The 12068-nt window shown below is 37.1% G+C and overlaps 1 protein-coding gene across 2 annotated transcripts in view; it reads left to right on the top strand.

The window, feature by feature from the left end:
* Positions 1 to 12068, top strand: part of LOC103042221 (protein argonaute-3) — an 81887-nt gene that overhangs the window by 45859 nt on the left and 23960 nt on the right. For both annotated transcript variants that reach the window (XM_049467558.1, XM_049467559.1), the window contains exons 6-9: positions 3546 to 3680; positions 6719 to 6806; positions 7612 to 7759; positions 8036 to 8155. In XM_049467558.1, the coding sequence (XP_049323515.1) occupies positions 3546 to 3680; positions 6719 to 6806; positions 7612 to 7759; positions 8036 to 8155 (491 nt within the window). The remainder of the gene's footprint in view (positions 1 to 3545; positions 3681 to 6718; positions 6807 to 7611; positions 7760 to 8035; positions 8156 to 12068) is intronic.

Raw genomic sequence — 12068 nt, forward strand, 5'->3', positions numbered from 1 at the left:
GAGGTCATGTTGTTGGGCATAGTAGAGTGTGTGGTAGAGTGAGGCAGAGTGAGTTGGGCATGGAAGAGTGAGACAGCACAGTGTGTGTGTGGGAGAGTGAGGCTGAGTAGGTTGGATGTGGTAGAGTGTTTGTGGTGAGACAGTGCATTGGGTGTGGTAGAGTGAGCTGGGCATGGTAGAGTGAGACAGCACATTGTGTGTGGTAAAGTGTGTTGGGCTTTGTAGAGTGAGGCAGAGTGGGTTGGTTGTGGTAGAGAGTGAGACAGCGCATAGTGTGTGGTAGTGAGGTCAAGTAGGTTGGGGATGGTAGTGTGTGGTAATGCGGGTTGGGCTTTGTAGAGTGTGTGGTAGAGTGAGGCAGAGTTGGGCATGATAGAGTGAGACAGTGCATTGTGTGTGGTAGTGAGTTCGAGTAGGTTGGGCATAGTGGAGTGTGTGGTAGAGTGAGACTGCACATTGTGTGTGGTAGAGTGTGTTGGGCTTTGTTGAGTGAGGCAGAGTGAGTTGGGTGTTGTAGAGAGTGAGACAGCGCATTATGTGTGGTAGTGAGGTCAAGTGGGTTGGGGATGGTAGTGTGTGGTAATGCGGGTTGGGCTTTGTAGAGTGTGTGGTAGAGTGAGGCAGAGTGGGTTGGGCATGGTAGAGTGAGACAGCACGGGGTGTGTGGCAGAGTGTGTGGCAGAGTGTGTGGCAGAGTGTGTGGCAGAGTGGTCTGGGCATGGTACATTGTGGTAGAGAAATTAATATTTTTACACACATTTTCTTAATAAATGCCAATTAAACACTCCAATAAACGTCACTAATTACACCATATGTAATAAAAAGCTCCGTTGGTGTGTGTGGTTTTTTCTTGTTATCTCTAAGAGTAAATCCATATTAAACTCGTATTGTTTAAATGCGTATCGTTTATCATTACTCATTTATTACAGTATGATAAGATTGTCATATTGCCCATCTCTCTTCTAAATGCCTCTTTATTTGGTTAAGATCTGTAAGCAGGCAGTTGCTCCTGTAGTTCTAGTAAGTGACTCTGCAGGTTTTTAACACATATGGTGTTTAATATGTTTACTCTGCTGCTGGAACACCTGATTCAACCCATCAGATAATTATCCCGCTCTTCTGAAATGACTCACGGCCAAAAACTAAACAAAATAAATTTGCAGCATATGTTTCTGCAGCGCTTCTAGACCTACTGATGATCTTCCAGCCCTGCCTAAATACAGACTACAGGTATTTAAAGCGTTTCACAGCTACAGAACTGCAGGCTCCAAATTCATTCCATCATTTCTACCAGACTGTAAAAAAAAAAAATACGAATTTGTTTAAGGTTATACATTAATAATTTAAAATTAGTCTAACTGTAAAAAACTATATACTGCATTTTAACCATGCAAGAATGTTAAAGTTCAAACTGTTCACTACAGATTTATACTGGATTCAAAACACAATGCAATAACAGTCTTATACTGAACCAGAGACTGTAAAAAAGATGGTCGTTGTGTCGTCGTTCCCATTCATTCAATGAAAATGAGGCCAAAATCTTCCTCCATGTTGGTGATCCTGAAACCCGAGTCTGTAGAGCGCAGTAGAGACCAGAGGAGGGAGAAAGACTGTGGAGAGACAGCCTACTCATTTAAATAACCCCGCCCCTGAGGGCTGCCTCCACAGAGCTCACACAGTCTATGGTCCCGCCCATACAGTCATTGGTCCCACCCCGGCTAGGTGTAACCCAGCCCTTTTACTATAACCACACCTTTTTGAATAGAGCTGAATAATGTTTTACAAAACGAATTCTGTGGGGATATAAAACTTTACAATATAAGCAGAGGTTACACTAGCTGCTGCATTTAAATAATGGAGGTAGAATTACAGTATATTGGTAAAAAAAAAAAACGTGATTGAAAGTTGTTCTGTTTTGGCATTGAAACCTATGGGGATGGGTGTGGTTACTCAGCTTTCTGCAGCCGAACAGCAGGGGGCGCCCGACCTGTGGTGGCTTCACTTAGAGAGACGATGCTCTGTCCAGTTATACACAGTCTATGTACTGAACTGTAAACAGTTCACATTATAAATTCATATTGAGTTACATTACTGCCAGAATTATTAGTCACACTGTAAAGAATACATACTGGATTAAAATATGTCCTGAATTAATGCTGTCAGACTACAGATTCATACCTGTTTTAAAACTCTCTTAAATTATTATGGTTAAACTGAAGATTCATACTGGATTGAAAGCTATTTCAAATTATAACTGTCAGACTGTAGATTCATACTGGTTTAGAAAATCTACTGAATTATTACAGTCAGGATTGCAAATTTATCCTGGATTAAAAATCTACTGAATTATTATTGTTGGGCTGCAAATTCACACTGGATTACAAATCTATTAAATTATTGCTGTCAGACTGTAAATTCATACTGGATTAAGAACTCTCTTGATTAAAAACTCTCCTAAATTATTGTGGTTAAACTGCAGATTCATACTTATTTAAAACATTCATCAATTATTACTGCTGGACTGTAAAGACATACATACTGGAATAAAACATGCCCTGAATTATTATGGTCAGACTGCAAATTCATACTGGTTTAAAAACTTTCCTAAATTACTATGGTCAGACTGCAAATTCATACTGGTTTAGAAAATCTAAAGAATTATCACTGTTAGTCTGCAGATTCATACTGGTTTAAAACCTCTCCTGATTTATTACAGTCAGACTGCAGATTCATACTGGATTAAAATATGTCCTGAATTATTACAGTCAGACTGCATATTCATACTGGATTCAAAGCTGTTTTTAATTATTGCAGTCAGATTGCAGATTCATACTGGATTAAAACCTCTTCTGAGTTATTACAGTTAGACTGCAGATGCATACTGGATTAAAATATGTCCTGAATTATTACAGTCAGACTGCATATTCATACTGGATTCAAAGCTGTTTTTAATTATTGTAGTCAGATTGCAGATTCATACTGGATTAAAACTTCTTCTGAATTGTTACAGTCACACTGCAGATTCATAATGGATTAAAACATCTTCTGAATTATTACCATCAGACCGCAAATTTATACTGATTTAAAAACTTTCCTAAATTACTATGGTCAGACTGCAAATTCATACTGGTTTAGAAAATCTAAAGAATTATTACTGTTAGTCTGCAGATTCATACTGTTTTAAAATCTCTCCTGATTTATTACAGTCAGACTGCAGATTCATACTGGATGAAATCATGTCTTGAATTATTGCTTTTACAGAAGTGTAGAAGCATCAGCTTATATCTGTGTTTAAGCTGCATATTTATTTCATTAAGATCTGTCTGTTCTCCATAGTTTTTCTCTTTTTGCTGTAATTTTGGATGGTTTTAATGATCAGGATTTGAATTTCTCAGCTGTGCTCCCGGGCGGTGTTATCAGAGACTAATTGTGCTGACCTTCAGTGCTCAGGGATGAAGATGTTAATGATGTTTTGCCTCGTTTTGGTGATTATTTCTCTTAATGATCTCAATCCTTCCTGTTTTTCTGTCCTGCCCCCAAACCAGTGTCTGCCACGGCCTTCTACAAAGCACAGCCAGTCATTCAGTTCATGTGTGAAGTCCTGGACATCCACAACATCGACGAGCAGCCCCGCCCCCTCACAGATTCACACCGAGTCAAGTTCACCAAAGAAATCAAAGGTGAGTTTAAGAGGGCGGAGCTCTGTAGGATATTTGGGATCTTTAGGATCTCACTTCACATTCTTGCCAGCCATCAGAGAGTAATCAGTTAAATATTTAGATTTATACATTACTTGTATTGTAGAATTTTTTGCCTAAGGATTTCTTTAGTGATGTCCACAATTTGATCACTGATCAGGATCAGAATCGGGAGGAAAAGATCCACTAATTTATTAAAAAACAAACAAAAAAAAAAGTTACCTTGGTATTGCACGAGTTCACTATAGACTCTGTTGCACGAGCGCATTGAGAATGACCGTTCTACACTCACACTGGCAGCAACTAGTCCCTCATGTCATGAGTTGTGAGTGTGTTCATGGCCGATTCTGTTTGCTTATTTATGGCCAATTAGCACAGAGGCTTATCCAGCAAGCTAAATATGGAGCCATTCATCGCTACATTCATCCACGCTTCATTTTCCTCCAAACATTTCCTCTATTAAAGCTCTCCGTGAAGTTTCACCAGCACTAAGGCTGGGTGCAGCAGCATTAGCATTAGCCGCAAACCATTTTGCTAGCTCTATCGTCATTCAGAGTTTAGTATATCAGCATGTTTGCAGTGTTAAAACAAACTACATGAGAGAAACCCTTAACTGATAGGGCCCTGGCTTACTGGAACACTCAGGGTTCCTTAGTCTAGCGCTATTAAGAGCTTTTTACTTCCCACTAGAGCTGCAGTTAGCGGTAATGCTAAAGCTGCTGCACCTAGCCTTAGTGCTGGAGAAACTTTACTGAAAACTCACCTTTAGACCAAATATTGGACATCTAAGCTAACTGTAAATGAATAGAAGAGCTTTTCTCACCCAAATAAACAGTTTTCAGGAGAGAAGTCTGTAGATTAACATCTAGCACTTTTTGACTTCGTTTGTGGATGGATGTAGGCATCCTTACTAGTGTCCCTTAACGTGCCTTATAATCCAGTACGCCTTTTAATCCAATTATGTATGAAAATAGACCAGATAATTGATAGTGAGCCTTATAGTCTGAAAAATCTGGTAATATAATTTAATATAGATAAGTAATATAGAAAGCAATGGCATCCAACAAACCTACCAGACCATTCTCTTTTAGAATGAATTTACTGGATGCTGCAGAGATGGTCTTACCAGAACATTGATTCTGTTAATTAGAATATTTAGGGACTTCTTAACCCAAACTGTGTGTCATATCCTTCTGAAACCTGATACTTATGATAGAATTCCCATCCTGTTGTGACTCATTACCAAAGCTTATGTGAGAACGTGATTATTCTGATGTAATGAGTGTGAAAGCTGGACCTCAGAGCGGTAGGGGAAAGTGCTACAACCTGATGAATCATGTCATTTCTCTTAATAAGGTCTCGCTGTATAATAAAATGTATAAACTCATAATTGTTTATAAATTACTGGTTGTGATCCAGCGCTCCAGAGAACTTGGCTGTGACTCAAGAAGCCATGGATTTCATCCCAGGCGATGTTCTCAAGTGCCTTTTAATAAAGCGCTTAAGTCACAAATAAACCATGAGGCAGAAGCATGAGTAATGTGAAGCATGCTGGAGCTTCCTGAACGAGTCCATACCTTATCACTAGTGTATAGCGAAGGCAGTCTAATTTATCCGTAAAGTCATTTAATTGGCATCAAAACAGTTATATTCTATAATATTTCATGTAAAAAGGAGCTGTTCCTTTAAACAGTTCAAACATATATATATTGATGCTCTCCTAAATACATATAAATAACATATAATATTTTTAGTTTTTTTTTTCTATAATGTTAATCATAATGGCAATTGTGTCGTAAGAGGCCAGTAGAACTGCAATTAATGAGGATTTGACAAATAGAAATGCTCCAAAATGCAGGGTTCATGATGAATGGACCAATAGAAATCCTCCAAAATGATGATTCATGAGAAATGGACCAATAATAATGTTGCAAAATACTGATTTGGACCTATAAAAAGGTGAGTTCATGATGATTGGGCCAATAGAAGCCTTCCAAAATAATAATTCATGAGAAGTGATCCAATACAAATGCTCTACAAAATCAATTCATAAGGAATGGACCAAAATAAATGCTAAATAATTTAATGTATGATTTAATGGATTTGTGAGGAATAGATAAATAGAAATAGTATTAAATTATTTATAAAGAAAGGACCAATAGAAATGCTACATAATTTTGATGTATGACTAACAGATTTATTGATTCATGAGGAATAAATTTATAGAATTATTCTGAAATGATTTATGAAGGATGGACCAATAGAAATGCTTTAGAATTAGAATGTATGATTGATTAATTAAACTATTCTCAAGGAAGAAATGAATAGAAAGTCTGAAATTATGATTTATTAAAAGTGGACCAATAAAATATACCAAAAAATGTATTCATAGGGAATGGATAGAAATTCTACGTAATGATAATTTCTATCAAGTAGGCCAATAGAAATGCTCCAACAAGATGATTCTTGAGGAATGGACCCAAAAACGATTTTGTTTTGTGGTAGTTGAATCAGTAGAAATGCATCAAAATCATGATTTATAAATAATTGGCTTATAGAAATGCTTAGAAATGTTGCTTCATGATTCATGGACCAATAAAAATGCTTCAAAAGAATAATTTTTGACTGTTACTCTACTGTAGAAATGCTCTGAAATTATGATTCATGAAATACTGTCTTATAGAAATACTAAAAACTGCTGATTCATGATTAATGGACCAATAAAACTGCTTCAAAAGGACGGTTTGTGACTAATGGACCAGTAGTATGCTCCCAAATGAAGATTTATGAGGAATTAACCAATAGACATGCTATAAAAGAATGATTCACATGATTCCTCAAAAACATTATGATTCATGATGAACAAACCAATAGACTTCCATTAAAGTCAACTTTGATTAAAGTTTGTGAATTTCTCAGGGTTTTGACAGTATAGATGATAATTAAAAGCACTTGTTTTGTTACTACTGTAAAGCTCTGCTGGTTTTTATATTAATGTTGCGTGTCTGTCTGTGTTGTAGGTCTTAAGGTGGAGGTGACACACTGTGGAACGATGCGGAGAAAGTACCGAGTCTGTAACGTGACCCGCCGGCCTGCCAGCCACCAAACGTGAGTCAGTGAGCTTGTGGGCTGCAGAGGGGGCTCTGCACAGGGAACAGAGCCTCAGCAAACTAAAGCAGAATTACAGCTTCTGTTAAAAAAAAAAAAAAAAATCATTTTACCAATACTTACTTTTCTGTCTAGTTTATTTTTAACATCTTCCAAGCATATTCTGTGTGTTTAAGCATATCATGAATCTTTTCTTAAGAACTAATTTAAGGCAGTTCTTAAAAATGAACATTGTTGTTTTATTTTACAAACTACAGACAACATTTCTCCCAAATTCCAAATAAACAATAACATGAAAATGATAAAAATTAGAAAATGCAGAGCTTTCAGACCTCAAATAATGCAAAGAAAACAAGTTCATATTCATAAACTTTTAAGAGTTCAGAAATCAATATTTGGTGGAATAACTTTTGTTTTTTAATCACAGTTTTTAAACATGCATCTTGGCATCATGTTCTCCTCCACCAGTCTTACACACTGCTTTTGAAGAACTTTATGCTTTACACTCCTTGAGTTTGATTTGATGGCTTGTAATCATCCATCTTCCTCTTGATTATATTCCAGAGGTTTTTAATTTGGTAAAATTAAAGAAACTCATCATTTTTAAGTGTTCTCTTATTTTTATCTAGAGCTGTGTATTCTGTATAATATTGTTTAACAAAAAATAATCGATGTAGCCCTTTTTTCTTTTGTTTCATTTATAACCGTTACCCAAAAGTCTTTGTCCACTGCTCATTGGCGCTCACCAGTGGTTGGATGGAGATGATGTAACTGGTGGAACTGGTTATTTTTGATGGTTTTGCAGGTTCCCCTTGCAGTTGGAGAACGGTCAGACAGTGGAGCGAACTGTAGCTCAGTATTTCAGAGAGAAGTACAACCTGCAGCTGAAATACCCTCATCTACCCTGCCTGCAGGTGGGCCAGGAGCAGAAGCACACCTACCTGCCCCTGGAGGTGAGAGAACATCACTACTGGAGGATTTCACCTCACTGTCTGTGTTTAGGATGACTAATAAAATTAATAAAACCACCTGTTTTTTTTATTTCTGGCATGTTCACAGCTGCTAAACACGGTTACACAATATTAATGAAGTGCCATATTGCTAATTAGTCTGCACTAGACTTAATTAGTTGCAAGAGAATTTAGAGAAAAAGGGTCTTTCCAGCACTTTGGTGGAATACGTTCTAAGTTTTTGGTTGTGCTTACTGTACATTTTCCTGTGTGAATCAGGTGTGTAATATCGTAGCTGGGCAGAGGTGCATCAAGAAGCTGACAGATAATCAGACGTCCACCATGATCAAAGCCACGGCGCGGTCAGCACCAGACAGACAGGAGGAGATCAGCAGACTGGTGAGTGATGATCAGCACTGTTCAGAAACTCACTAACATCTGTGTAAATCAGAGATTATGTGTCATTTACTTATTTCTGAAATTAAAACAGTCATTAGGAACAAAGTATTTAGAACAGCGCTTCTCAACTGGTGGGTCGGGACCCAAAAGTGGGTTGCAGACACGTTCTGGGAGGGTCGCTTGTAGGACAGCTTGTAAAAAAATAAATGCATGAAAAAAAATATATATAAAATAATAAATTGCTCCTCTTATTTTGTACTCATCTTTTATATTTAGGTACAGTTAGAGACAGAGAGAGTTTCTTAACAATGTACTTTTTTTTTTTTGTTCCGTTTTGATATTTAATTTTATTGTAGTAACTTTTATACATGTAGTTGTCATGTTCCTCCTCAGTTTCTTAAAAATATATATATATCATATGAGTTATATATATATTAAATGGGTTTTCAAGGCTATTTAAAAAAAATGTTGTGTATCTACTAAAGATGGGTTTAAGAAGCAAATAGGTAGCGAGAAAAGTATTTACACTGCTGTGAAAAAGTATTTGACCCCCCTACAGACTTCTTTCTTATTTATTATAATTCATTTTTTCGTTTTAACAAAAAATCTTATCAGACAAAGCAATCCTGATTAAATAAAAAAATTATTTAAATAAAATTAAATTAATTTTATTTATTAAAGAAAAAATATATATTCAAACCTTTCACATCTCTGTGGAGGAATTTTGTTCCACTCTTCTTTACAGAATTGTTTTAATTCAGACACATTGGAGGATTTTCCAGCATAAAGTCCTGTTTAAGATCATCCACATCATCTCAATCTCAAGACTTTAACATTTAGTTTTACTAAAGTAATTCAGAGGTGAACTTATTTGTGTGCTTTGGATCATTGTCCTGCTGCAGTACTCCTGAGATCTAAGGCTGCAATTAATTATTATTTGGGTAGTTGACTATTCTGGTGATAATTTTTTTCCGATTAGTCAACGATTATTTCTGCCGTGCCCTCCATCTCTGCTCTGCTGTTTGTTGATTTCCCATGAAATGTCCAGAACATTGCTCTTTAAATGTGGATAGTGCTGATATTTTGTGAGGAAATGTGTAATCTCTTCTGCTTGGGCACTTTTGGAGACGCAGGCCAAGTTGAGTGTAAACTGTGCCCCCAGTACTTTGTGTCGTGCCTCAAATTAACGATTATTTGACAGATTTTTATAATCGATATTGTTGATTTATATCAATTAATCGTTGCAGCCCTACTGAGCTTGAGGTCACAAACAGATGGCCGGACATTCTCCTCCAGAATTCCTGCTTCCATCCGTTACAGCAATTAAAGCAGCCGCAGACCATCACACTACCACCACCATGTTTTCCGTTCAGTATGATTCAGTTCTTTTTCTAAAATGATGTGTTCGTTTTACGCCCGATGTAACGGGACGCACACCTTTCAAAAAGTTCCACTTTTGTCTCGTCAGTCCAAAGAATATTTACCCAAAGTCCTGTTTAGTACGTTTTCACAGCACTGTATATAGTCTATTAAAAACAGTTAATGAACAGTAATGAACTAGTCTCTAATAGCATTAACAGAGATGGGTGTTGTGGGGGTCAACATTAAAGTAATCCATCCAGTCAACCAGCCAGTCAACCAGCCATCCATCCACAAACTCGCTACATAGTTAAAGTTGCTGTGTTTAAGATGCATTCTTCTTTTTTCCTGACACGATTTCTAATTAAATGTACTTAAATTGAATTTTTTATTTTTCCAAAAACTCGTCAGTGCTCCTTATAACAGCACCTTACATTATAAGGAGGATTTTTTTTTATGTATAAGTACTATCAGTCGGGTATTAAAGAGCAGTAAAGCCACTCTGCTGAAGTACAGCGTTAAACAGGTGAGTTTTCAGTGAAGCATTAGCCACTAACCGCAGCGCTAGCTCTTTCACCGATCAGAGGCGAGTATATTGGACTGTAGTCTGTGTGTTTTGTCATGTTAAAACAAGCTATGTGGGACAAACCGCTAGCTGATAGCGCCCTGGCCTACCACAACACTCAGGGATTCTTCAGACTAGTGCTATCGGGCGGCATTTACGTCCCGCTAGCACTGTGGTTAGCGGCTAATGCTAATGCTGCTGTTCCTAGCCTTAGTGATGGAGAAACTTTACTGAAAACTCACCCTTAGACCAAATATTGGAAATCTAAGCTAACTGTAAATAAAATGAAGCATTTTACTCACCCAAATAAACAGTTTTCAGGAGAGAAATCTGTCTAGATTAACATCCAATGTTCGTTTATCTTTAAAATAAATTACAGTTATGTTTACTTAGGCGCTTCCCCCAGCTTCTCCATTAGAAGAGAAATATGGCGACACCCTTACTCCGATGTAGGCATCCTTACTAGTGTTGCTTAATGCGCCTTATAATCCGGTGCGCCTTATGTATGAAAATAAACCAGAAAATAGACCTTTATTGATAGTGAACCTTAAAATATAGTAGAAAAATATAGTAAATGATGGCCTTTTTGTGGAAATGAAGTAACTGGTAGGCCTGTAAGATGAATCATATTGCAGTTGTAATAAGAATTTTCACGCTAAACACATTAAAAGAGCTGCAATAACATTGCAAATAACCTCTAACTCACACTGCGTTACAACATAATGAGACTGGAGGTAGAGTGAGGTAGAGGTCCATGCCTAATTTAAGCTCCTTTATATTGTACTAAATTGTAGACCCATACTGAATATTAATGCTCTCAGTTCAGCACAGCAGTTAGTTAGCATGTAAATATTCCTGGAAAAAGACAAAGACCAAGCTTTAAAATGCACTGCAGTTGTTTGGGAATGTGTTGGTCTGCAATGTTGGTTCGTTTCCTTGGTCTAAGGATGGGTTTATTGAGATCAGTATAAAACTCTGCTTCCTGTTTCTCAGTTGATGGGTTCTGAAGCTCCTGGTTCTCTGTGGAGTTGTGAGTGCAGCTCAGTTGTGTGAAATGCAGGTGGATGAGCAGCGTATTTAAAGCCGGCTGAGCGGTTATGACTGTAGGTGATTTTGCTCTTAGTTGGAGAGAGTTTGGAGTGGAGGCGTGATGTGACGTAGGCGGAATGATTCCGACAATGGTGACAACAATGAACAAAATGTACCTGGTTTCTCCCTGAGCTTCTAAATATAACTGATGTTCTAGTGAATGTTCAAGCAGAAATGGAGTTCTATCTCTCTCTCTCGTATCTGATTGAACGTTTTTCAGGGAAAAAGCTTTTCAGACATTTGTCGTGATGTTCTTTACATTCATAAAGATGCAGAGCATTTATCCTCAGGATAAAGATCTCTCACAGCTCTATTAACTTTTTCTAACAGCGTTTTTACACCTTGCTACTTAAGTGGAAATGTTGGTTATTTATACTTTACTAAGACAACTTTTTACTTCTACTTCTTACATTTTTCACACAATTATCTGTACTTTCTACTCCTTGCGTTTTAATAACATCATAAAACCCCTATCCAGATAAATCTCTCCATTCAGATAGAGTGAATCTGATTGTAATTGGATGTAGAGAAGTATAAACATATACCATACCGACACCCTATTGGTTTATACTGTGATCCGTCACACCTGCACACGTGTTTTTAAAGACAAAAGTTTTTAATTCATTTTTTTGATAATAGCAGGTAGCTTTTGTCAAAGTGAAAAGCAGTGGTGCAAAAATAACCTCTTTATAATTTAGTTAAGAAAGGGTTTAAAATATAAAAATCTCTACCATGTAAAAGTTCTTTACAAGTTTTTGACATAAGACCTCCACCGTACGCAAGACCTCCACCGTACGCAAGACCTCCATCATGGGTCCTCCACTGTATATAAGAACTCCACCTTTCATAGTTCAACCGTACATGGGTCCTTCACTATAGGCAAGACCTCCACTGTTCATG

Source organism: Astyanax mexicanus, chromosome 1 (assembly GCF_023375975.1).
Source record: "Astyanax mexicanus isolate ESR-SI-001 chromosome 1, AstMex3_surface, whole genome shotgun sequence".
In the NCBI taxonomy this organism is placed as follows: Eukaryota; Metazoa; Chordata; class Actinopteri; order Characiformes; family Acestrorhamphidae; genus Astyanax; species Astyanax mexicanus.